The sequence below is a fragment of the Hippocampus bargibanti genome, linkage group LG17, assembly GCF_051943395.1.
Source record: "Hippocampus bargibanti isolate YZ-2025 linkage group LG17, ASM5194339v1, whole genome shotgun sequence".
In the NCBI taxonomy this organism is placed as follows: domain Eukaryota; kingdom Metazoa; phylum Chordata; class Actinopteri; order Syngnathiformes; family Syngnathidae; genus Hippocampus; species Hippocampus bargibanti.
The window spans coordinates 4,971,337-4,998,672 of NC_142750.1; the positions used below are offsets into that span (position 1 = coordinate 4,971,337).

Below are 27,336 nucleotides of genomic sequence, written 5' to 3' on the forward strand. Positions count from 1 at the left end.
ACAAATTATTTTACAAAAAACATGATCAATGAATGTGTGTTGATATGATAGTTCTGGGGGAAATGTAGCCGTTTTGGTGTGTATGTGAGAATTTGGAAAATGAAATGGAAAAGTAAACACTCCGCTATTTTTCAAAACGTCTTGAATCAATCAAAACAATACTAACCCATTTCTGCAATTTCAAACGGTTGATAAGTCAAGTGACAACTAGTCTGAGAAAAAATGACTTTTATTCAATCTGCAGAACCCTCAAGTACAGTTTTAAGTGCTGACAGGAGATGATAACATGTCCTAACATCCCACAATTTCATGTACGTTGTATCAATATGCATATAGGTTCTCAATTCCTTAAAAATAAATCATAACATTATATTGAAAAATAAAACATGGAGATGTTGATCTGCAAATTTCCACCTGTGGAATGACGGGATTCCTAATATGGGGTGTACGTACATATCGGTAAGCGGGAATAATGGGAAACGTGGAATGACGGGACAAAAGCACAGACGGTGAAGGCTTGGTTGAGGCGAGGACGGATAATTTGGAAGGGGAAATAGAAGAAGTCCCTCCCCCCCCCCAGCCCATCCCCCAAAAAAAGAAAAATGTAATTGTAAATTAATCATTGTCCCAGTGTGTTGTTTGAGATTGACGGTGTAGTTTCAGAGATGACAGACAGATCAAACAAAACACTATTTGAGGGCAACAATTATGTGAAATTACTGTTAACAACGTGGAGAAAATTACGCTCTCAAACAACAATTTATGTCTAAAAATAGTTAACGCCCAAAATCCGATTATTCCCTCTGACAATATTATAAAACATGCCCTCATCACAATGTGTTTGATGAAGAATACTTTCAGAGATGACATACACAGAATAACAGTTTTCAAAGTGCTACGTAAAGCTTGATGGATTTGATCTAACAACCAAAGGCTATACCGGGGAATATACAGTGATACCTTGGCTTACGAACTTAATTGGCTCCCAGACAGAGTGTTTAAGGCGAAAAGTGTGTATCCCAAAAAATAATTTCCCATAGGAAACCATTAAAATGAGAATAATCCGTTCCCAGGTGCCCATAAAACACAATTTTCTACTTTGTAATTTTCTAAGCCTTAAAACTACACAAAATATACCTTATTTTCTTCTTTTCCTTTCAGAAACCAGCGAATCAGTCCTCCATCTTCACAGGTTTGATCCGCATGTTTGTTTTGGCCAAGCTTTTACATCGGATGCCCTTCCTGACACAACCCTCTGTATTTATCCGGGCTTGGGACCGGCACAATAAGACACCGGCTTGTGTCCCCTTGTGGTTACAGAAGAAGCAATTCGATGAGCTTAATAAAGATGAAGATGCTCGATAAAAAGGCAATGACAGCAAGGATAATAGTTGACAATAACGAAGGGAGAAAATCAATGCGTTTTGGCAATGAATTACACGATTGAAATTATAACGCAGCATTTTTTTAATCAGTCAATTTCAACTACAGTGTTAATTAACCCCTTAGAGCAAGCAATTCCCCCTCACTACTGCGTTTTGACCAATCACGTGGATTTAACCGACAACTGGGGGCGGGGAATAGAGGACCAAAACAAGCCGGCTGCCATTTGCTTTTAGGAGAATGGGCTCGTTCGCGAACGACACATCACTCATTGTGGCAGCTCTGTGTGTATCCCAAAAAAAATAGTTCATATGCCAAGGTAAAATTTTCATGAATTTAACGTCTGTAAACTGAAAAGTTCGTAAGCTAAGGGGTTCGTAAACCGAGGTATCACTGTAGTAGTAAAATTCCCGACTCACCTATTATGACACAATTGTATAAATGTCAACGAGCCGTGTCGTTGAAAACTGCAACCCTAAAAATCAATCACACATCATCGTCAGGCGATTGGTCACGGCGATGAATGGTCGTCATTTATAATCCAACTAATCACACGCTTCCCGTCAGTTCTCGGGTACCCCGTTGATATTAGCTGTTAGCATTCCGCTCACTCTCACCGTTCTCCCATCCAACGTCTGCTACCTCTTTTTTTGTAGTTGTTTACATTTTATATAAACTCCCCCACCTTCAGAAATTGCGTTGCTGGTTTATTCATTTAATACAATTGACAAATTTTCCTGTTCAAAATAAGCATTTTACAATCGCAACAAAAAAAGGCAAAAAAATGAACAAGCACGAGATAGAAGTGGGTTGGTAAGTCAAAGACATCGATTCACATCTCACAGGAAAATAAATTGGAATGTTGTAGCGTCGGAATAAAACGTTTTTTAAAAAGGTGTCACAATACAGAGTTGTGCTGTGTTTGCAATTTTTGGAGCAAAAGGAGGAAAAGGGGATGGGGGGGGGGGGTTCGCATCACGGGAAATGGAGGTCAGGTGTTTCACATTTTTTGTTTGTGTGTTAGACGTTCCCCATTTTAAGTCGCCCCGATCCCTTTTTGTGTCTACCCGTACGGAAGAGGATTAGGGTCACTGAAGATAACAAAAAATATGGTTGACACTATTCTCACGTTATTCTCAGAATTCTGACTTTAAAGTGAGAATTCTGACTTTATACTCAGAATTCTGAATTTATTCTCAGAATTCTGAATTTATTCTCAGAATTCTCACTTTATTCTCGGAATTCTGACTCTAAAGTGATAATTCTGACTTTATTCTCAGAATTCTGATTTTAAAGTGAGAACTCTCACTTTAAAGTGATAATTCTTTCTGACTTTAAAGTGAGAATTCTGAGAATAAAGTCAGAATTCTCACTTTAAAGTCAGAATTCTGAGAATAAAGTCAGAAAGAATTCTCTCTTTCTGACTTTAAAGAGAGAATACTGACTTTTTTGTGATATTGCAACAGCAACAGATGCAAACAAAAAGTCAGAATTCTGAGAATAAAGTCAGAAAGAATTCTCTCTTTAAAGTGAGAATTCTGACTTTAAAGAGAGAATACTGACTTTATTCTCAGAATCTTGACTAAAGTGTGAATTCTGGCTTTAAAGTGAGAATTGTGACTTTATTCTCAGAATTCTGACTATTTTCAGAATTCTGACTTTAAAGTGAGAATTCTAACTTCATTCTCAGAAGACTCAGACTTTTAAAGTCAGTATTTTGAGAATAAAGTCAGAATCTTGCTAACCGTATACATTTTTTTTCTTTCAGTGGCCCTAATCCTCTTCTGTATAGCCATCATCAAAACAAACAAAAAAAAAGGAATGACAACAGCAGGAGCTCATGATTCCAGTTAAAAAAAATTACCCAAAATGCATCGTGTCACATCAGGACTATAAATATATTAAGACTGAAATTTTGTTCTGATAGTTCAGAGATCAAAGGTATGCACACGTATTCCAGCAACTGAGATTCAATTTATCTTCCAGTCTTGCGGAGGAAACACACATTTAAAACCCCATCTGTGATCAATGTTTTAGAGAATCCTTTTCACCTATTTTTTTTCTTTCATTTTGCATCATAATACGCTAAGGGGGGGGAGGGAATGTGAAGTGCTATCGCCAGGGTTGAGCTGACTCCCGTAACGCGATAAAAGGGGTGGAAGGCGGGAAGTGATGAGCAACATCCATAGAGACAAACATCAACACAGAGAGAGAAAAAAATTAAGACAGAAGGCTTGAGGTTAGCGAGCTGGGAATGTGATCGACAAAGTGGGGAAGCAAAATCAAAAGAAGCGGCATTTAAGATGAACTGGCACTTTTTTTTTAACTTTTTTAAAAACTCCTTTTCACCTCCATTTTCTCTCTACCTCTTCTTTCTCAGCCTCTCAAATGGCCTCCACGTAGTTGGCGGGCAGCATCCCTTGCTGGTTGGTGCGCTCCACTCGGCCGTACATCCAACCTTTGTCGATCTGCTGCACATCCACGATCACGTCGCCGTCGATGAAGGAAACCTCGTCCTCATCGGCGGCGGCGTAGTCGTACAACGCCCGGTATCGATTCTGCGGAACCAGAAACACTCGGTTCAGACACTTTATGGCATGGGGTGTCAAACATACAGCCCGCGGGCCGGAAACGGCCCCCAATGAGGTTTGATCAGGCCCAGCAGGATAACTTAAAACGTGGGGAAAAAAATGCACATACGATATGGAATTCATATTTTTTAACGAAGTGCAATTCAAGGATTGTCCACTAGAAGGCAGAGTGGTGCTGTTTGATCAGCAGAAGAAAACAGCTGTGTTTTTTTTTCAACCGAGGTCTTTTTTTTCAACCGCGGTTTCAACACCGTAATTATTTTTTTTTTAATTAGAAGGAAACACATTAATAACCCGATGGTGAATCGTTGTGTGTTGCACCAAGACTACTATTTCATACTAGTTGACACAAATTCCCAGCAGACAAATCAGCCCATTTCCAACGGAGCTTGGGCGCCATCTTGTGCATTTTCTGGGATGCCACATTGCTGTCGTTGACGACTCAAATTGATATGGGAGGACTCCTTTAATCGATTGCAAACATTTATGCTTTCCTCATCAGAACTATTTGAATCAAATACATAACTGGATGAGTAAAAAGAAAGCATCTTCTCCAAATCCAAATCTCCAAAGCCATTGTTTTGATTCTAGAGCACGACAAGACGTCCTGCCTGACGTCACGAACAAGGGGGCGGGACCTTCTGAAACTGGCCAGTTTCCGGGGTCATTTTGAAGTAGTTTTGGGACACTAACTCATTTTTATTGGTGTTTTGCGTTTGACTAAAAATATCAGCCTGCGTGTTTTGGGTATTTTAGATGCTATAAAACGTTTTTCTGATGTCAGTTAGGAAACAAAAAAATGGCGTCGGTTGGCCTTAAGTGCATGACTATATTTTTCGATACCAGTTTATAGTTAGTTTTGTGCCATTGTAGAATCATTGGGATCAGTTGCACATATATATATGTGAATGATGAAAGTAAATTGCACATTTGTTCATGAAACGAAATGTTGTGTAAAAGGAATGTTCATTAAATATCATCATGTTCCTAATGTTCTTTTCTGTTCTTCCGTAATGCTTCTTTTCATCAAAACTAATGAAAGAGATGATATTTTGGTTATTTATAGCATGTATGGTATTATTTTGATGGTCCGGCTTACTTGACATCTACCGAAGCCATATGCGGCCCACCATGTGAAATGAGTTTGACGCCCCTGGTGTATTGGCTCCATTGGTGACGGAAGACATACCCCGGCGCTTGGAGGGGGTGCGGCGGCCGCCGGACGGACAGGTTCAGGGGTAGGGTCATAGTGATAGTCCCGAGATGCGGGTGCGGCGTCCGCTGGATGCACAGGTCCAGGGGTAGGGTCATAACGATAGTCCCGAGATGCGGCCGAGGACTGGTAACCTGCGGCTAATAAACACAAAATGGTCAAGTGAGAAGGTCGCGAGAGACATTTTGATGAACGACGACAAGTTTTGTAGCAGGACTACCTGAAGGAGGGTCGCCTGGATGTTGTTGGTGAATCCTGTTCTTCTCAAAGTCATCCTGGAGGTGTGCAGTCTTGCTCTTCTCAAACTCCTCATGGTACTTGATCTAAAAACAATGGGGGGAAAATAATATTGAACAATTAGTTAACAGTTTCTAATTCGCAGGGGCGGACCGTCAAGGCCAGCAAAGCCTTCTCTGCTGGCCTAAAAAAATATCTGAATTATAGACTGATGTTAATTATATTGTGTCCATGAATTTTTTATTAAATAAGTCCAAATTGTCTTTCAGATTCCTTTCATGACTTTTCCCCTGTTGCGCTGCTTCCAGATGTGTTTTCGTATTTAACCAATCACATTTCAGCCATCATTTGTTACCAGGGTCAGAAACAACCTGGACGCCTTTACGATCAGTTCTGCAGGGCCTGAAGGATAAAATAAGTGTCGATAAAACTGTTGCTTTAATCAATCAAGAGTTTGTGTTGGCAACTCAAGGCCTGCTGGAAGGCGCTGGAAACATCTAGTCACATGATTGGCTAGTCACTAGCCAATCATAGTATCACTTGCCGCGAATAATAATAATCTATTTCATTTCTAAGCGCCTTTCAAAACTCTCAAGGTCACTTTACAATCACATGATAAGTTTTTCTGTGGGTGAGCAGTGGCAGCCACACGCGCCAGCGTTCACACAACCCAGAAGTAACTCTGATAGAAAGCTAGCTAGCTAATAGATAGCTAACAGATAGCTAGCTATACCTTCACTCAACCCGGAAGTAACTCAGATACAAAGTTAGCTTGCTAAGAGACAGCTAATAGATAGCGAAGTAACTCGGAGGGAAAGCTAGTAGCTAATATAGCTAACATATAGCTAGCTAGGCCTGCACTCAAACGGGAAGTAACTCGGATAGAAAGCTAGCTAGCTAATAGACAGCTAACAGATAGCTAGCAAGGCCTTCACTCAACCCAGAAGTAACTCAGATAGAAAGCTAGCTTTGCTAAGAGCATACTGGCCGGAGTTAGCACACTATTGGTAGCGAGCTGCACAAGCAAATATATTTTTGTGTTGATTTAATAATGGTGTTGTCAACCAACAATGGCTGAAGGAGGATAAAAATGGATTTGGTTGGAGATTTCCTGTTCAAGCCATTTTCAAGACGGACTTTTCAAGAAAAAAATGGACATCATTAAGAAAGGTCAATCAATTATCTCCTGGCTAACGGTACTCTCGAGTGTACTTGTAGTAAATCATACCACTTTTTTTCAGTCTTGATAGATTCAGACATAGCACTACTGAAGGCCTAGCGGTGAAATCCGCAGCCCGCCACTGCTAATTCGCAAATCAGTAGTTGTGAACAACCAGAACTGCCTGCATTCCACAACCAAATGTGTTTTTATGAAAGAAAAATAGCATGTTTCATTAATGCTAACAGCTTCAAATGATTTATTGCAGCAGAAGTTCTATTTTACATGAATGTAAAATAGGTTACATTCCTCATTTTGGTGATTTGTTTGTGTTTAATTTGGACTTCATTCTTATATTTTCATACAGTTGATGTTCATTCTTTGATAGAAAATTTCAAATTCAAAGAGCAGCAATGATGAAATTCACTTTCTAACCACAAGGGGGCTCCCGTTTACAAAACGCAGGCATTGGGAAATAGGTGTGGAGATCTTCACTGAGTGCAATAACACCTCCGACCTCCAGACGCTGACAGGATGTGACATCTCGCCTGACAGGAAACCGGGGCATGTGTCATCGCTTAGCAACCACCGCTAACACACAAGCAGGTGAAGTGAAGCGCAGGGTGTAAAGGGGCAGAATGTCCACCCCCGGACTTCTTTTTGTGGTCAATTTGAAAAAAAGACAAACATCTCACTGATGAAACGTGCCTTTCATGAATACAAGCCTGTCAACAGACTGACTCACAGCAACCCCGGGTCAAGATTTATGACCCGGCTCGCAGACGCCATCAAAAGGGTCCACTGTTGCTTGAGGGGTGGCTGCGAGGAGTCCATTTTCTCCCCCCCAAGTGACGGGGAGTATAGTGTTCTTAAATCCTGCGTGTGCGGGTGTACGCGAAAGGTAGATTATAATTGTTTTTGCTAGGAGCAGATGACTCCAGATGACATATATTCACTGCCAGACGTGCAAAATGTGTCCACTCCAATGCCAGGGTTTTTGTCATTGTCATTCGAATTCCAGGACCCACAGAATATTGAGTTTTAGGACTACATAAAAATTCAATGCAGCGTAAGAAACCTTAGACCACAGGTGTCAAAGTCAAGACCCGCGGGCCAAATCCGGCCCGCCACATCATTTTTTTCGGCCCGCGAAAGCAAATCAAACTTGCTAAATTCCATGATGATTGCTAAAATCTGAGCCAAAATTTCATATTTTTGGATGTCAACCACAATAAAAGTCATTATTGTTGACTTCAGATTTGAAAACAAGTTATTCATTAATTTGCTGTGTCCTCTATATGTAATATTTGAAGGGATTTAAACATTCTAATGGGTTCCCCAAATTCATAACGGCCCTCGAGAGGAGACCATAACTACAATGTGGCCCACGGCAAAAAATGACTGACACCCCTGCCTTAGACGCTCTTCCTTCATTAGTAAACAAGACTAAGTCCTAGTAACGAAGCGGTCTCATGGACAAAAGGCAAATTCTGCCTCCTCGTGGAAGGGAAACATAAAGAGTTAATTCCTAAATTATATGGGTCTGGAGTTATATGAGATTGAAATGAGGGTGGCTATCCTAAATACAGTACAATCCATATATATTCCTATCAATTTAAGTTACTTCCGGGTTGAGTGAACGCTGGCGCGTGTGGCTGCCACTGCTCACCCACAGAAAAACCTATCCTGTGATTGTAAAGTGCCTTTGAGAGTTTTGAAAGGCGCTTATAAATAAAATATATTATTATTATATTGGTTTATCGAGCATTTTAACAACAGCTGAAGCTGTAACAAAGCGCTAACATGGAAAAAAAGGCAAATGCTGCCCCCTCGTGGATGGGAAAAATAAAACGTTAATTCCTAAATTATATCAGAATCAGAATCAGAATCATCTTTATTGCCAAGTATGTAGAACACACAAGGAATTTGTTTCCGGTAGAACACGCTGCACTAGTATCGTCGTCAAAAAAAACTGCTAAGTGGCACTATACAGTTCTATTTTGGCTACTGTTGAAAGAGTCTGGAGTTATACAATAAAGTTATATAAATCAATATGTATGAATTGTATTTTGTACAGCTGCCCCGATTTCAAGCTCAGATAACTCCAACCCCATATAACTTGGGAAATAACTTTTTATAACAATACAATTTATTTATAAGCGCCTTTCAAAACTTTCAAGGTCACTTTACAGTCACAGGATAAGTTTTTGTGTGGGTGAGCAGCGGCAGCCACACGCGCCAGTGGCTGTCCAAAATACAATGCAATCCATATACTATACTGGTTTATAGAGCGCTTTAACAACAGCTGAAGCTGGATGGAAGCGCTAACATAGAAAATGGTGCCCCCTTGTGGAAAGGAAAAAAAAACATTGCCAGAGGCCATGTCCAGCGATTTACCCAAACAAGAAAAAAACACAACCCGAACAAATTCAGGAATGCTGCTCTATGTCATATTTTCAATTCCCGAATCAATTCATGAGTTAACAGGAAGTGGCCCGTGCTTCTCAACAGTGGGAAGGGAGGACAATGGAAGACACAAGATGGCAGAGTTTGTCATCGGGACAAGCTGGGAATGATTACAAGCAGATGTGGCGCCTCAAATCTCGGGCTCTTGTGTGGCTTTTGTGCCATGTGTAATGTACCTTTTCGCCTTGGCCATTAGCAGTCATGGCTCCGCTTTTGACTGTCATTACAGGTCGGGAGCATGTGTGAGATTCCCGTGGGAATAGTCTGTGGCGGAAATGGGGTGTTGTGTGTGTGTGTGTGTGTGTGTGTGTGTGTGTGTGTGTGTGTGTGTGTGTGTGTGTGTGTGTGTGTGTGTGTGTGTGTGTGTGTGTGTGTGTGTGTGTGTGTGTGTGTGTGTGTGTGTGTGTGTGTGTGTGTGTGTGTGTGTGCGCGCAAGCGAGTCTTTCTACTTCATTGCTCTTATTTGCGGGCCAATTAATGGCTCTTGATGCGGGGCACTGCGCAGGGAAAAAAATCTTACTGATGGAAAATTACTACAGTGAAACCTCACGATTCACAGTTAAGTGATCAAATCCCAATGCAAATAGACTAAAATGTGTAAATAATGGTCATCCCACCAAAAAAAATGTTTATCATACTCATCCTATATTTATAAGTGAAAGTAGCGTTTAAAAACCTTTTCCATACATAAAGTGCACCACATTATAAGGTGCACCTTCAATGAATGACATACAGTGATACCTTGGCTTACGAACTCAATTGGTTCCCAGACAAAGTGTGTAAGGCGAAAAGTGTGTATCCCAAAAAATAATTTCCCATAGGAAACCATTAAAATGAGAATAATCCGTTCCCAGGTCCCCATAATACATAATTTTCTACTTTCTAATTTTCTAAGCCTTAACAATACGCAAAATATACCTTATTTTATGTATAATAAATGTGCTATGGTATTCTAATTAAATAAATAAACTGTACTGCAATAATTTTACTTTGTTCCTCATCAACTGTGTTCAGTTTAGCTGGGTTGATAGCTTTTTGCATCAAGTGTACATATGGCTAGTGCGGGTTATTTGTGGAGCCTGATTGATAGGATATTTTAACCTTGCAGTCTACACTCTGCCTTTGAACTATCAAAGTTGAAACTCTCACTGGCGTCTGCCTGTCTCTTAAAAGTTTAAACCACCTCCCCTCACTGCTGCGTTCTTGACCAATCACGTGGCTTTAACCGAAGACTGGAGGCAGGGAATAGAGGACTCCCCCTCTACCCTACCCCCTTGGCCCCATTTTATACACATGGCAGCCCACCCTCGCGTTCAACAATACCATTCTGTGTTGTGTCAATTTTACAAGACTTATTTTCACTTTATAGAAATGTTAATATGGCGCAAAAAGTGACCCTGGGAATCCTGGACACTTACATTGCTGATTTGGTCCTGTGATTTCTTGATTCTTTGCAGCTCTGGCGTGTCTGTGACCACGGTGAAGGATTTCCCTTTATTCCTTTCAAAATCCTCCTTGTAGAGAACCTAAGTAGAAAAAAAACCCTGAATCATTACAATACAATACAATATATTGCATTTGTCACAGTAAATATTTTATTTTAACAATGTAAAATTTTTGAACAGCCCAGAGGTATAATAATACTATTTATAAACGCCTTTCAAAACTCTCAAGGTCACTTTAGTCACAGGAGAGGTTTTGCAATGGATAATTAGCTGGTATCTATTTGGTGTTTATTAGCTATCTAGGTGGCTAGCTAGCTAGCTAGCTAGATTTCTGTCACCCTGAGGTATAATACATTCAGCTATCTATTTGCTATCTATTAGCGATATAGCTTGCTAGCGAGCTATTTTACTTGTGCTGTGACTGTGAAGTGACCTTGAATGTTTTGAAGGGCGCTTGTAAATGACATGTATTCTTATTATTACGGTACTATATCTTAGCTAGCTTCGGGATTGTTCCTACATATGTAGGAACAATCAGTGGGGCCACAGGGAGGGGTCCTCTGCTCCCCCAACCTGAGAGTAGGGACCTATCATAGCTGTGTCCGGCGCCGCCATGTCTGGACATTAGGGATACATAAATAGGGCCGATACGACTAGTCAGACTTTAGTTCGCTGACGAAGCCTCTTGGATAGGAGGCGAAACGTCCGAAACCTTCACATTTGTACAGATGACGGCTGAAGAAACCTTCTCATCCCTAGTCTGAAATGGTTAGCATGAAGTCGAATCAGCAACTGCGGGACTCATTTCCTTTTCCGCAGGGGGCATAGGTGGAAACCATATATGGGTACAAGGAGAGACGACATGTTTTTTTAAATTACATGATGCATGGCAATCTCAATGTTTACCGAGTGTAACACATGAGAATCATGTTTTTTTTTGGTCATCCTTTATTAATTTTAGGTAAATGTTTGTGGCTCTCGGTCTCTTCCAATCACATTGCTGCTTTCCTTCCACACCCCCTTTCCCACTGTCTTCTTTGTCCGCCTTCATTCATATTTCATTGCATATGTATGAATTTCCCCCCTCGCCCGGAGGTTCTTTAGTCTTCACTTGGTGGATGTTACATTTCCTCTTTTCAGCTCAGGCTCCTCCCTTCCCTTTATGCTTGTCGCCCAACACCAATGCCCCGCTGTCTTTCTTCCTCTTTTTTTTCTGTCTCTCTCTCCAGCCTCCTCCACTTTATTTTTCTCCCTAACAAAGTCTCATAATGAGGTGTGATCGCTTTCATAGCACTCAGGTTCCCACAGCAATGCTGGCAAAGCACACGGGCATCCCCAAATAAACTGTTTAATCCAAGAAAATGTTGACTCTTTTTTCATCAGAAAAAAAATAGTTAATTCCTAAATTATATGGGCCTGGAGTTATTTGAGGTTGAAATCGGGGCGGCTGTACAAAATACAATGTAATACATATTGGTTTATATAGCACATTAACAACAGCTGAAGCTGTAACAAAGCACTAACATGGATAAAAGGAAAATGCTGCTCCCTCGTGGAAGGGAAAAACATAGCCAGAGGTCTTACCAGCGCTTTATCAGCACCCCTGCAATTTTCAATACCTGAATAAATTTAGAGGTTGGCAGTGAATGAGTTAACTACAATTATCAGATGACTGTATGAGCTTTCCAAATTTCGAACGAGGCGAATAGTTCATGATATGCATGTAGGCATGCACGGACTGGAATGAGGATACATAAATGAAAACACCATCTGTCACTCAAGCCCGTCAGCTATTGTGCTCGTCACCCCAATACTCCGCCCCCGCTACCCCCACCCCCAGCCTAATATTTCCTGTTGACACACTCAAAAAAAACAAAATCACTTCTCTCACAAAACCCTTTTGATTTGAGATGTGTAGCGGCTAGCTAAAGCGAGAGTAAGAATTTTAGAGGCATTTTATATGACAACACACAACCTGGTAAAGTCTATGATTTCTCGTTTTAAATGAGCGGAAGTAAGATGCTGTGTCAGCTCTCAGTTATACAGGATTGGTCCATCGATGAAAATGTTTCTTCAGCCCTCATCTGTACTTATTTGAAGGTGTCGGAGGTGACCTCTGGCACTGCTACATCTGTCCATTAGGGATATATATATATATATAGGGCGGGAGTTAACAGCACAACTTTAGTTCGCTGACGAAGCTCTTCGGATGAGGAACAAAACATCTGACACCTTCATAGAAGTACAGATGACGGCTGAAGGAACCTTTTCATCGACGTATGTAAGATATGTAAATATGGCTGTTTCTGATATGCTATTTCGCATCAAGAATCCGTTTCGCAGAAGGAAGTGGTACCGGTACTGGTCCGTCGTTCATTTGGTACCAGGCCGCACAGAAAGAATAAATAACTGATTCAGTTGTAGTGAGTTGTATTTTTCATTCAGCGCGAGTCTTAAAATGTAAAATATTGCTATATGCCGTGGAATCTTTGTAAAACATGCTCAGTAGAAGTCATTTTAAGTGATTTTACAAATTATGCACACAAATTGTCGGGAGGCGTCGGTTGTCCTTTAAGGGTTAACTCAAGCGTGGTTTTCCACTGGGTGATCCCCACAGTTCGAATTGTGACTTGGTTTTACCTGGCTCTGCATCTTGCTCTGCTGTTTGAGACGGAGGTTCTCTGGAGTGTCAGCCACGGCGGTGAAGTTGGTCTTGGGATAATGTCTGCAAAACGCAAAAACATATTTTCAACAAAAATGGCGCCCCCCCCCCTCCCCCCAAAAAACGCAGAGGGCATTTGTTAGTCACAGCGGTCATCAAGTTGAGTTAGGAGCCTCCGAAGACCCAACTCGTGTGTGCATAACACACGATGTGGCGTCACGGGGGAGCAAAGGTAGCCAGAGAAGGAGGAAGTGAGGCTTTTGTGGGCGTTTTGGGGGTAATAGGAACCGAAAGGTTGCAGTGTTGTTGACGGGAGCCATTGAGCATGTGTTTTGGGGGAGAAGAAAAAAAATGCAGGGAATGCAGGAACATATTCATGGCCAAAGGAGCAATGAAAGAAATAGTATGTGACAGGGCTATTAACAGTAAACAACACTCAATGTCTCCTGTCGTGATCTTTTATCCAAAAGGAGACTGAGGGCGCCATCGTAGCTGAAGCTAAATCAAGTGTAGCTTTGTGGTCACCAAAACAAAGCAAAAAAATGGCAGCTCAGCAGAGTCTTACATTCAAATGGCAAACGCGAATTGAATGACTGCAACTTCCCGAATGCCTCAGGGTTTTCGGGGGCGACCTGAAATATATAGTCTCACTGACCGCGACAGGGGCGGGAAAGCCCATTTAAGCCGCCTGTTTACGGCTTCCTTGACAACACGTCTTCAAAAGAAAATCCCCTGTAATCCTGCTATGATGAAGGATTGCGTCGGCCATTTTTTTCATTTTTCAGAAAAAAAGTCTAAAATAGAGAATAGTAGTGTGACCAGGAGACATTGGAGTTTAAAAGAATTCCTCTTAGCACAAGAAGGCTTAACACATTAATCCAAAGGGCTGACAATTATAAAAATAATTATCACTTTAACTCATTCACTGCCAGACGTGCAAAAATGTGTCCACTCCAGTGCCAGGGTTTTTGTCATTGTCACTTGAAGTCCAGGACACACCGAATATTGAGTTTTAGGACTACATAGACATTCAATACAGTGTTAGAAACCTTAGACTCTCTTCTTTCATCAGAAATAGTTAATTCCTAAACTATATGGAGTGATATGAGCTTGAAATGGGGGCGGTTGTCCAAAATACAATATAGTACATTGGTTATATAGCGCTTTAACAACAGCTGAAGCTGGAACAAAGCGCTAACATGGAAAAAAGGGAAATGCTGCACCCAAGCATGAAAAAAACAAAACCCGAACAAATTTGGGAATAGCGCTCTACATCATATTTTCAATTCCCCCCCCAAAAAATCGTGAATGGCAGTGAATGAGTTAGTTTGATAGCAGCTAAGCTATCCCTATTTGGTCTGACAGATACATTTAGCGTGGTTATTTACGTTTCCGCTGTATGCGCCACACGCATGAATCAGCACAGCCATTGAAAAGTGGGGTTTAAACAGTATGACTAAGTGTTGTTGCCTTGCCCGGTGGCGCTTGACGATTTATCCCATCAGCGCTGATGTGTCTTTGCCAACTGTCTTGATACTAAAAGGGCCAGTCAACTGCTACACACACACATCGTGACGCTGAAAAAGAGCGTGTGTGTGTGTGTGTGTGTGTGTGTGTGTGTGTGTGTGTGTGTGTGTGTGTGTGTGTGTGTGTGTGTGTGTGTGTGTGTGTGTGTGTGTGTGTATACTCAACCATGCGTACGTTATGGCACGGGTGAGTCACAGGGACGCTCATCTGTCAGTCATATTGCGCAACCCGATAATGACTCCCATTTAACTGGGTGGCACATGCACTAATGGCGAATGCAAAAATGGCAATAGGGAGGGGTAAATGTCCACTTGAGCAGGAGCACACAAGATATCATTCTTCAGCGGAAGGCTCGATGATCCAGATGATGTTTATGCTCAAGCGGACTGTTTTAAACAAATGGGAAGTGGCCAAATAAACACGGCGTGAAGGGTTTTGGCTTCTGCTTGTGCCAGACAGAACAAATGGAAGAGGGCGGAAGAAAATGTAAAAGGAGAAGCCAGATAACAACAACAACAAAAATGTCCGTGCTCAACAGGTGTTACTGTATGAATTTTCAGTTTGATTGACAGATGGTATATTAATACAAGAAAGCTATATTGTTGGGGAAAAAAAAAGTTAATAACCCAAGGCGGGGCAAGTCAGAACTGAATTGTAATTGTAAACAGCTATGTAGTCAGATGCATTGATGGAGATGAACAATCTTAACCCATTCGCTGCTTTTCCCGAATTTATTATGTCCGATAAAGCGCTGGTCAGACCTCTGGCAATTTTATTCCCTTCCACGAGGGGGCAGCATTTGCCTTTTGTCCATGTTGGCACATTGTTACCACTTCAGCTGTTATTAAAGCACTATATAAATCAATATGTATTGTATTTTGTACAGTCACCCCCATTTCAAGCTTAGGTAACTCTAGACCCATATAACTTAGTAATTAACTTTTGTGTCTGATTAAAGAAGAGAGTCCAAGGTTTCTTATGCTGAATTGAATGTTTATGTAGTCCTAAAAACTCAATATTTTGTGGGTCCTGCTATTTGAGAAAATGACAAAAACCCTGGCAAAAAGCCAAACAATAAACTTAAAAACAGGAAGTCAACCCCAAAAAGTATTGTGACTAATATTACACGTGTGGAATAAAGTTGAGCAGTATAATTCACATGTCTTTGTCCATCTTTGGCGGTGGCCTTTTTGCCACCTGCGGTTGACAGAAATGACATGAAACTTCCTTGGGGAGCAAATCAGAGATTGATAAAAGTGATTTGATTTAACTGCTTCACTTCTTATTCCACAAAATCAATCAGAACGCTGTGTTGATTGAATTCCCCCTTAAAAAATATATATATACACACACAGGTACCATCCGACTTACGACCGAGTTCCGTTAGTCGGAACTCGGAACGGTCGTAAAGCGAAATCCATTCAAGCACATAGACGACCACTGTGTTGCTCCTGTGTGTGTGTATATGGATGAAGCACACCAGCAGACGTGAACAGCGTCATTGTTAGCGCCATTAGCAACATCTGTGCAGCGCCTGTGCAAAATGCAGGCCAGACACGAGTCCCTGAGCATAGACGCCGACATTGTGCTAGGGCACGACTGATTTTCACCGCTGTTTTACGACAAACGCACAGCCAGGGGGGACTACGAAAACAATCACCTTTTGTTTGTTTTGTTACATCTCATTCTATCTGCATGTATGTTTGCATGTGTTTTTGCTCCACCCTGCAATTTCGTGCACATCGCCTCCACCCTGTAATTTGATTAATTTGTTTAGTGTGTGTGTGTGTGTGTGTGTGTGTGTGTGTGTGTGTGTGTGTGTGTGTGTGTGTGTGTGTGTGTGTGTGTGTGTGTGTGTGTGTGTGTGTGTGTGTGTGTGTGTGTGTGTGTGTGTGACATATTGTCATCATACATGTCTGCATTCTAATTTCACTCGGCTTGGTTTTGCCAAAGGACTTTCACTGGTGTGGCTTTTGCATGTGATAGACGATATTAACTCATTCACTGCCAGACGATGTGCAAAAATGTATCCACTGCAGTGGCAGGGTTTGTCATTTTAACTAAAATTGCAAGATCCACAATATTGAGTTTTAGGACAACAATGCAGTGTTAAGAAAAACAGACTCTTCTTTCGTCAGAAAGAGTTAATTCTTAAGTTATATGGTATGATGTTATCTGAGCTTGAAATACATGTTGATTTATATGGCGCTTCAACAGCTCAAGCTAGAACAAAGCGCTAACATGGAAAAAAAGGGAAATTCTGCCCCCTTGTGGAAAAGAAAAAAATATTAGAGGCCATAGTCAGTGCTTTATCGTCACCCAAGCATGAAAATACAAAACCCGAACAAATTCAGGAATGGTGCTCCACATCAACACTTTTCCATTCACTAATAAAGTCGGCAGCGATTGAGTTAAATGGAAAGAAGAAGAACATCATTCTGAGGAGAGATTCCGCAGATTCCACGTGGGGGATTTAGTGTGTTGCAGCATGAGGAAACAAGCTAGTTAGCACCATATCCTCCTGTGTCACTTGAGAGGAATTTTAAGAATTTCCTTTGTTGACCCGCCCCAACCCAACAAGTTCAACCATTCTTTCCACTTGGGGAGGGAGGCACTTTCCCACATCGCGTATTACTGGACTTTTTCGATCATGGAGGGTTTGATAGGGGGAAGGGGCTAAATTGGGTCACACCATGCACAAAACACAAAAGTATTTCAGATTGAAGACAACTTACGCGTTGCAGTATGGTATCTTCGCAAAACCTTTGTAATTCTTCATGTTTAGAGACATATTGCAGGTCTCGCAGCGGAAGCATCTTGAATGCCAGTACTGTCAGGAGACACACAAAAAAAGTCAATAAATCAGGGAACATTTCCAAGCAAGCTGCAAAAGGCTGATTGTAGGCAAAGCTCAGGAGCCTAGAGTCTGGTTAGAGAGACAAAAGAAAGAATGGAAAATGTCAACCTATTTTCAAGAAAATTGTATGGTGGCTGTTTATAGCCATAGGGCAGGGTTGGCTAGTCTAAAAGCAACATAAAAATGTGCCTCATAAGTGTTTTTATCCTTCTGAACTTGACACACCACTCCGATTAGTCGGATTGTGAACACCTAAGTGTCTGCCAGGTCGCCGCTAACTAAATTCTTCCACCACACTTGAGCTGTCCTAAAAATTCTTATCAAAATGGTGGCCGTAACAGCTACAAATTCATATCAAAATGGCGGCTGTGACAGCTAAAAATGCATATCAAAATGACGGCCGTAACAGATATGAATTCATATCAAAATGACGGCTGTGACAGCTACAAAATCATATCAAAATGGCAGGCGTGAAAGCTACAAAATCATATCAAAATGGCGGCCGTAACAGCTACGAATTCATATCAAAATGACGGCTGTGGCAGCTACAAAATCATATCAAAATGGCGGGCGTGACAGCTACAAAATCATAACAAAATGGTGAGCGTGACACCTACAAATTCATATCAAAATGGCGGCCGTGACAGCTACAAATTCATATCAAAATGGCGGCCGTGAATGCTACAAATTCATATCAAAATGGCGGCCGTGACAGCTACAAATTCATATCAAAATGGAGGCCGTGACAGCGACAAATTCATATCAAAATGGCGGCCGTGACAGGATTAATGGAGCATAAACAACAGGGGAATGTCAATATAAAGTGTTTCAAAAGTTACCTTTATTACTTTCCATCTCAATAAACGCAATCAAGCAAACAAACTATGATAGCTATCGATGTTCACGTTTTTTCTGCAGAAAAGTGAATAGAAAATGTCATTTTATTGGATATGTGGTAAAAATATGACTGAAATTTTTGTCTCATGTATGCTTGGTTGATTTGGAGCCGTTGGTGACAGCTGTAGTTTGTATATTGCGACTGTCGTAGGCTAAAGATGCCAGTGGTTGTTTTGACGTAAAAATGGCACCACGAGAGTGGCTGCCTTTTTACAGCAGCTCCTGTATTTAGTTTTTCTACTTCTTCATTTCCTTTCCTCACATTGCTGCAGTGAAATGTAAATTTCTCCACTGCGAGACTAATAAAGGCTAATCCAATCCAACATTTTTTTTGTGACATCGCTAGCGTGTATGGTGCAGACAGTTTATGTCCACTTGGTCGCCATGTTTGAATTCTACTAAAACACCGACTTGATTCGACTTTGACAACAGTTGCAATAAAGTCAGATGCGTTTATATACTTTTTTTTCCTGACCAAAGTATGTGAAAAATGGATTTGGGTGGCTTTTTCATGTTTGGTGTGACATTGTGAAATCCAGAAACCACTTTTTGGGCACCCCGCAGTCATTCATTTCCCTCTTGACAGGCCTTTATGGGTTGAGGCCAGAATCCCGTCCCAAGCGCTCAACAACTAAATCAACTCTCTCCATCCTTTTCCCCCCTGGTACTGAATTCCGCTCTTCAGCCTGTAGTGGCGGGGGGATGGTTTGACAGAGGGGGGGAGCAAGGGGAAGGGAGGGTCGAACAAGAAAGGAGAAAGAAGGCCGGGAAGGGGTTATCGTCATTATGGTTATTGTCAATTGAAGGAAGGGTGGAGGATAACTACAAGGAGGGCGAAAGAGAAGGAATGGCGGACCCTTTTGGCCATTACCTCCCCACAAAGTAAGAAATGCTTCAGAGCCATCAGGATGGGTGACATGGAGGACACAAGGTCCAAATTAAATTCTTCATCATGTACGCTGCCCTACTTACGAACATTCGAATTATGACCAACAGTACATATGAACATTTTTGTAGCAACATATGTAGTATTCTCTCCAGTTGTACATGTACATATATTTTATTAAATGTTTATTTTTCAGTACAAACCAATACAGGGTACTTCTACAAATTTAAATAAACCTTAAACATATTTATGTAAGCCCTTAAACATATATCATATACAAAATATAGCACTGAAGCAACTTACGAACAAATTCACCTTACAAACGACCGTTCAGAAAAGTTGGGGAGCATCTGTAGTGGACAGCAAAGACGTTTTGGATGTACAGGAAGTTTCAATTTCTTGCGCTTCCTGCTGCCGCAAATGCGTTCAAACCATTTTTTTTGTCATCTGTGTAATGAGAAGTAAGAATTTTCCTGGGTTTTAAGTAAAATATGAATTTTAGTTTAACTACTTCAATTATAGTTGAAAGGACACAGAGCAACTAAGATTATTTACAATTGCAGCCCAATGCAATTTCAATTACAAAAATGCAACCGCAGACTACATCCTGGGTTGGTTGTTGAACCTGTAGATATTTGACCTTAAATATTTTTGAGTGGCTAATGTGTTTTTTTTTTTCTCCCTTGAAAATGTCAGCCAAACACGCTGCCCTTTTGGGCATTCACCTTCAGATTCTGCATTGTATTATGCGTTTATATTGTTAAGGCAATTTCCTTTGTGTACTATGTGGAGGGATAAACTGAAAAGGGAACTGATATTCCAAACGAGAAACTCTTCAAAGTAATGCATATGTGCTAACCCCTAAACCGCCACGCTGCCCGAAATGGTCTTACATTTATAGATCTGCGCTAGGAAATAGAGCAAGAGAAAAGCCATAATTTTCACTGAGCTTGAACTTTGGATCTTGCCAAGAATAAACAGAGTCCTTTGGTTGTACCACTCGGTTGTTAATTATTTGTTCAGTGCCACGCAAAAACCTGCTGATGCACATTCCACAGAGACAAAACTTCTTCCACCTGATCAGAATCCGTATCATCTTTATTGCCAAGTATGTAGAACACACAAGAAATGTGTCTCCGGTAGAACACGCTGCACTACTATCATCAAAAAAATTCAAAGAGTCACTTTAAAGAGTTAACGGCTCGTGGAAAGAAGCTGTTTTTGATGTCACCCACTGTTCATTTACTTCCTCTTGCCACATAGACAGCAAGGTGCATATACATAGCGCGAAATGTTTACGTTCACTCAAGTACAACCTGAACTTGCATCGACGAGTTATCTTCCATCTAGCTAGCGCCTGTTGTATTTTTGTTTTTGCAATGGCCACAAGGATAAATATTTCAACACACCAAGGGGTGTGTTGATGCTTATGTGGAACTGTCGCGGCTTGGAATTGAAGCGGATTTATGTGGGAAAGGAGCTATGAGACAATCTATTTTCGTCAATGGATGCTAGTGCTTTGTGTTTGCTTTTAACGTTTCGTTTTTAGGTGAAGTGCACATTTCCCCATGACGTCCCTGATCCACTGTTGAAAAGGACGCTTTGGTCCTCTCCTCTTCCATCTAGAAATGCTTCATACAACAAAGAGGGTGCATAAAGTGCTTAAAATTGAATGACTGTGTTGTTGTTGTGTCACATTATTTGTTATTTTGTTTTGACTCCAAGATGGCACCGCGAGAGTGGCTGCCTTTACGGCAGGTCCTGTGTATTTTGTTTTTCGACTTAATCCTTTCCTTTCCTATTACTTTCATCACCGTGCTGCTGTGAAATGTCAATGTTTCCACTGCGAGAGTAATAAAGTGTAATCTAATTCAAACGCACTCATCTATTAGCAAGCGTGTTCCCGAAACAGCACTATATACCACATGCCTTTTCTCAATTTGCGCCTGTGTCCCTTCTCACATCTTGGGTGCTCTAGAAAAATGGCCCTAATCCGGTTTCAATTCAAAGTACACATAAACCAAGAATCAATGTAATATATTAGCTTTGACATAAATACAAAATGGGTTTAAACCTATTTGACGTCCCTCGCCGCACAGACAGGCATAAAAATGTCACACTTCACCGGCGGTGAGAAATGGGTTTCAGCTTATATTGTTCTAAGCACAACGATAAAAGCAAAGAGACTAATGCGTACATTACGCAGCATCATCATTGTGTACGTTTGTTTCGGAAAAAAAAGAAGCAAAACAAGTGTTTACTCAGAGGTGGCTGCCATTTTGTAGCACAGCTTAGTTGATCATTAGTAACGAAAACGCAACCGTGTCAGGATTTTTTTTTTCTTTTACGGCAGACGTGACCTGGCAGTGAGGAGGAAAAATGAGGACACTGCGGAGATGGAGCCCTAGAAACAGCCATTAAAAAAATGTCGGCCTGCATCTTCACGGCTCAAGGGCATACGCGTATGTAGGAATTGAAATTACATGCGTGTTACAAAGAATGTGGGTTATATGTGTCCACTCATGAGCAAACATGCTCGGTCAAGCTCACAGAGAAAAAAAAAAAAAAAGCACACACACAGTGGACAACAGAGGGTGCGACCCCACCATAACAAACCTTGAGTGACTCTAAAGTGGATTTTTTTTTTATTATTTTGGGTGGAGTTTCTGAAAGATTAAGTGAGTCCAGATTTAATACTTTTATGTCAAAACCAAAATGCATGACTATTACGGCCTGAAAAATGTAAGACTTTTTAAAACCTATTTAGGCAAATCGCATAAATGTGCTTAGCACGCACATCATACTTCAGATGATTTAATTAACTGATTCACTGCCATTTACGAATGTATTCAAGAATTGAAGATATAACGTAGAGCGCCATTCCGGAATTCGTTTGGGTTTTGTTTTGCCTCTGGTACTGTGGTAATGTTTCTTTTCCACAAGGGGGCAGCATTTCACCTTTTTCCATGTTAGCGCTTTGTTAAAGTAATAATAATAATACATTTCATTTATAAGTGCCTTTCAAAACTCTCAAGGTCACTTTACATTCACAGGATCAGTTTTTCTGCGGGCGAGCAGCCAGACGCACCAGTGTTCCCTCAACCCGGAAGTAACTGAGATAGAAAGTTAGCTAGCTAACCAATCGTGTCCTTGAGAGCTTTGAAAGGCGCTTGAAATAAAATGTATTATGATTATTAGTCGATAGCCGACAGGTACCTAGCTAGATAGCCAGCCAGCTAGATAGTGAATAGATAGCGAGCTAGATGTGTTATATAAACCAATATGTATGTATTGCATTATATTTTGGGCAGTCACCCTCATTTCAAGCTCATAAGTCCACACCCATATAATTTAGGAATTAACTTTTTTTCCTGATGAAAGAAGAGCGTCTAACGTTTCTAACACTGTATTGAATGTTTATGTAGTCCTAAACTCAATATTCTGTGGGTCCTGGAATTCAAGTGACAATGACAAAAACCCTGGCACTGGACCAGACACATTTTTACACGTCTTGCAGTGAGCCGCTTCCTGGTTTTGCGATGAGGAAGTGGGATCATACATCGTCTCAGGTGACAATCATGGGCTGCTAAATATTCTTAAATTGTTGCGACAATCTGGAAAATAAAAGTTGGTTCAAAGCGACAGTTCCTCCTGTCACAGTTCTCTATAAATAGGAATGACGTGGAAATATGGAGGGGTTGGCCCTCCTACATTTTGAAACACACCAAATCTGGCCCCGTTTGCAAAAAGTATGGACACCCCTGGTCTATGCTAACATTGCTAACTAGAGCGGATAGCATGAGCTCATTTCTGCTGACCTCATAACAAGGAGTCATGTTTTGGGAAATAATAAAATTACAAACAAAATATAATTAACATCAGTCCGTGATTCAGATTTTTTTTAAGCCAGCAGAGGAGGCTTTGCAGGCCTTGACGTTCCGCAACAGAGAAAACCGCTCGCTGCTGTTATTTTACCATCAAAATCCCGCCTCAGACACAAACACAAGCCTTATATTTTACTGAGTGCTAACAGCAAGGCAAAGGAAGGGAAGAGTTCCTGTCTTTTGGTATGCATGCCTCGGGCAGCTCTGCTTGTGCTAGACAGGAATGCAGCTGTCACACAAGTGAGCCTTTGTGGGCACCGCAGCATCGATGCAAGAAAGGAGGATTTCAGGTAAAGGTTGTTTTTTTTCGGTGGCCGAAAATAGCAACAAAGCAGCAACTCAACCAGTCACCGATGCTGACCCTTAAAGGACAACCGACACCATTTTTTTGTTTCCTAACTGACATCAGAAAAACGTTTAATAGCATCTAAAATAACCAAAACACGCAGGCTGACAGTTGTAGTCAAATAAAAATAAAAATGAGTTAAAGTGTCCCAAAACTACTTCAAAATGACCTCGGAGATTGCGAGAAGGTCCCCCCCCCCCCCCCCTTGTTCGTGATGTCACGCCAGGACGTCTTGCCTTGCTCTAGAATCAAAACAATGGCTTCAGATTCAGAGAAGATGCTTTCTTGTTACTCATCCAGTTATGAATATGATTCAAATAGTTCTGAAGAAGAAAGTTTGCAATCGATTAAAGAAGTCATTTCGAGCCGTCAGGACTCCAATGTAGCATCCCAGAAAATGCACAAGATGGCATGGAAAGATGGGAATTTGTGTCATCAAGTATCAAATACAGTAAAGTCTCGTTATATCGATATTCAAGGGAGTCCGAAAAAATATCGATATAACCGGGACTATCAATATATCCGACCCTGTTTGCATGTAATTTTCTCCGTGCGTGCATAGAAATAGTATCGATATAACCGGGACTATCGATATATCCGATATCAATATAACGAGACTTTACTGTAGTAGAATTGGTGCAACACACAACGATTCACCATCGCATTTAAGTGTTTTCCTTCTAATTTCGCCATCAACACGGATCAACACGAAGTTTTCAGACCAAACAAAGTACCCAAAATGCATTGTGTCGCTTTCTCGGTCAGGGGCGTTCCAGACGTGACATCACGTCAGGCATCGTCTTCAACTCGAAAACAAGACTTCCTGAATATTCAGAGATTCTTACAATGTGAAATATAGCTATATTCTGTGGAATCTTTGTAAAATACGCTCGGTAGTCAAATACCACTTAAAACATGTCTGACAAAGGGAAGAATACAATTAGAACTGGGTGTAAAAAGGCACGTATGGCTTATGTTAATGGAGCTAGTGCCCATGTCAACAAAGTGGCCATTGAGAGGGATTGATTTTCAACAACAATTCAGATGTCCATTAGACAAATCCTCCAGCTCTGTTGCAAGAAGCAGACCACACCCACAGCTGGAGTTGCAGCATGCAAGCTCTGGCTTGTGTGGCGCCACAACTTCAACACCCTTCTAGAAAAACAAAATATAACAATCTACAATATGTAAGAACCTCCATGACTCCAGTTTGCAGTGGTTCTTATTCCTTATACTGGTACCACAGAGGGAAATATGATTGACAAGATCATTGAAAGAGAATTTCAATTTAAATCACTTTTGGTTTAGGGAGCCAGGAACGGGAAATGACATTTGAATGGATATATTTTAAAAAGGCAGAAAAATGCATGTGAGCATTTAGATTTTTGAACAATGGTGGCATGGTTTTTATGGAGAGGCAACATGAGTAAGAATATATAGAAAACACGGTGAGGACAATATCATTTGTTTTCTACCTCCTACTCCCTTTGAATATTTTAAACTACAATTTAACTTATTCACTGCCATTCCCGAATTTATCCCGGTGCCGATAATGTGTTGGTCAGACCTCTGTCGTTTTCTTCCTTCCCACGAGAGGGCAGCATTTGCCTTTAGTATAGCCGCCCCAATTTCAGACAACTCCAGACCCATGTGACTTAGGAATTAACATTTTTTTCTGATGAAAGAGGAGAGTCTAAGCCTAAAGTTTCTCATGCTGCATTGAATGTTTACATAGTCCTAAAGCTCAATATTCTGTGGGTCCTGCAATTTTAGTGAAAATGACAAAAACAATGGCACTGGAGCGGACACATTTTTTTGCATATTGTCAGGCAGTGAATGAGTTAAAAAGAAACATATTTGTCTCACAATTTTTTTGATAATAATTACCACGTCAAATTATAGATAGTATCTTTTCATTTTTCCATGTCTGTGTGTAAACACAAATGATTTAATAAAGTAATAAATCAATCAGTTAGTATGAAATTGCAAAGCCTGCCTAGAACCAAGCTTGCTTGTTGTTTCCCCCCCAAAAAGTGCAGATGTTTTATCAGGAAAGGAAAAATCTGCAAAAATCAGTGCCCTTCTACAAAAGTACAACACATAAACATTGGCTATTTCTTCCTCTCACACTGATACACGACTAGATTTCACAATTGATGAGATTTTACCACCTAGGTGTGAGATTAACACTCCTGTATGGGATTGAAAATGAATCTCGACAAGATAATCGTCTATGGGATTAGGGAGGGGATGGAGTGCGACACGTCCCACAATGGATCCCTAAAACGCCAGACCATGGCAGAAAAGAACAACTTGAGAGCAAACAGGGACAAATAAAGAATACAATTGCCCTAAACTAGAAGTGGGCGTGGAATTTGGCGTTTAATGTAATGACGTCACGTTTTTCATCGTCGCTATCAAGGTGCAGGCCTCAGGCAGGCTCGTGCTCCCGTGCTGTACCCACTTTACGATACCGAACAGGTTTAAAAACAAGAGGACAATATTATTAAATCTTATTTTGGCATCCATGTTCGAAATTAAAACCTCAAACGTCGGAATGTGACCATGGATAGCCGTTAGCTCGCCATGCTAGCCATACCTGTGTCCCCTTCAGCGTTCTGACTACTCGTTTCATTCACAAAAAAATCGAAAGGTGTCTCCCTTTTACAGCAAAAAAAAAAACAAACAAGCCGAAATGGAGCGAATGAACATTATCTATTAACACAAAAGTGACCATTAAAATAATTTGTTTGCTTACCTTGTCCAGACAATTGATTTTTTCCGTGGGGTAGACGACGAGATTACATTTGCTACACAGCGGATTCATGTTGGAGGAATGCTCGTCTTTAGCAAAGCTAGCAGGCGAACCGACGACGAAACGAGCCCTCTTCTGTCTTCCTCTTCGTCTCTTCACTCTCTTTGAGATTTATTCGTCTTCCAAACGCGCACTGGGGGAGTAGAGCGTTAAATGTTTGAGGGCAGCGGTTTCGCAGCTGTTCTTGTCGTCGTCGTGTGTAGCCGCACAGCTGGCTGTCAGTAGCCCACACTGGGTGCGAGAAGCAGCAGCCGATGCGAAAGGCGCGCCCCCGACGCCTCCTCTTCCTTCCCCTGCGACCCCTCCCGAACCGACACGCTCGCTCCCGTTCCCAGAAGCGTGGGAGGCATTCCTCCGATTTAAAAAAACATTCGTTAAATATCGTCACATTTGAAAGAGAACACGTGACATCACGGACTTTGACGACTTTGATTGCATATTCTTGTGTTTTAGACTCCTGTGTCACAATCTGTGTGTTACGATTGGATCACTCAGGTTGCGTTGGGTGTCCAATGGGAGAATTGAAATCAAATGCAGTATTGTGGAAAATAAAAAAAAACATTGAACTACATCAGTGCGCATCTGTTTTTGCCACGTTCACTGCAAGCGTTCAGGGAATGTTAAAAGCAACACTGACACCTACTGACTACCCTTGCAAAGGCCTACCATGTTTGCCTCGTGTTTCCGATGTTTCACAACTACTCAAACTGTACTCAGAAAGACCCTGTAAAGTGTCTATAGAGATTTATTTGACTGTAAAGGTTCACATTTTCTGTTTTAAATTACTTGCAAGAGAATCAGAGCGTAATTATGGAGCTACAGTATCATATTTGAACTGTTTCTTCTCATTTCCCTTTTTCCTACATTGGGGACAAGCACACAAAAAATGGTGCCAAGTGACGCAGTTGGGATGCCACCATCTAGTGGTTATTTGGTGTAATTGCATCATGCAGTGATCGATGAAAAGG

At 41.1% G+C, this 27,336-nt stretch overlaps 1 protein-coding gene across 1 annotated transcript; it reads right to left on the minus strand.

The window, feature by feature from the left end:
* Positions 1-211: 211 nt before the first annotated feature.
* LOC148885352 (LIM and SH3 domain protein 1-like) lies at positions 212-26,672 on the minus strand. Its single transcript, XM_089018755.1, has 7 exons — positions 26,312-26,672; positions 17,419-17,513; positions 13,135-13,219; positions 10,468-10,575; positions 5,408-5,510; positions 5,164-5,327; positions 212-3,941 (listed from the first exon to the last, which is right to left on the minus strand). Exons 1-7 carry the CDS (start codon positions 26,378-26,380, stop codon positions 3,768-3,770), a joined length of 798 nt encoding a protein of 265 aa, XP_088874881.1. The 5' UTR covers positions 26,381-26,672; the 3' UTR covers positions 212-3,767.
* Positions 26,673-27,336: the final 664 nt, after the last annotated feature.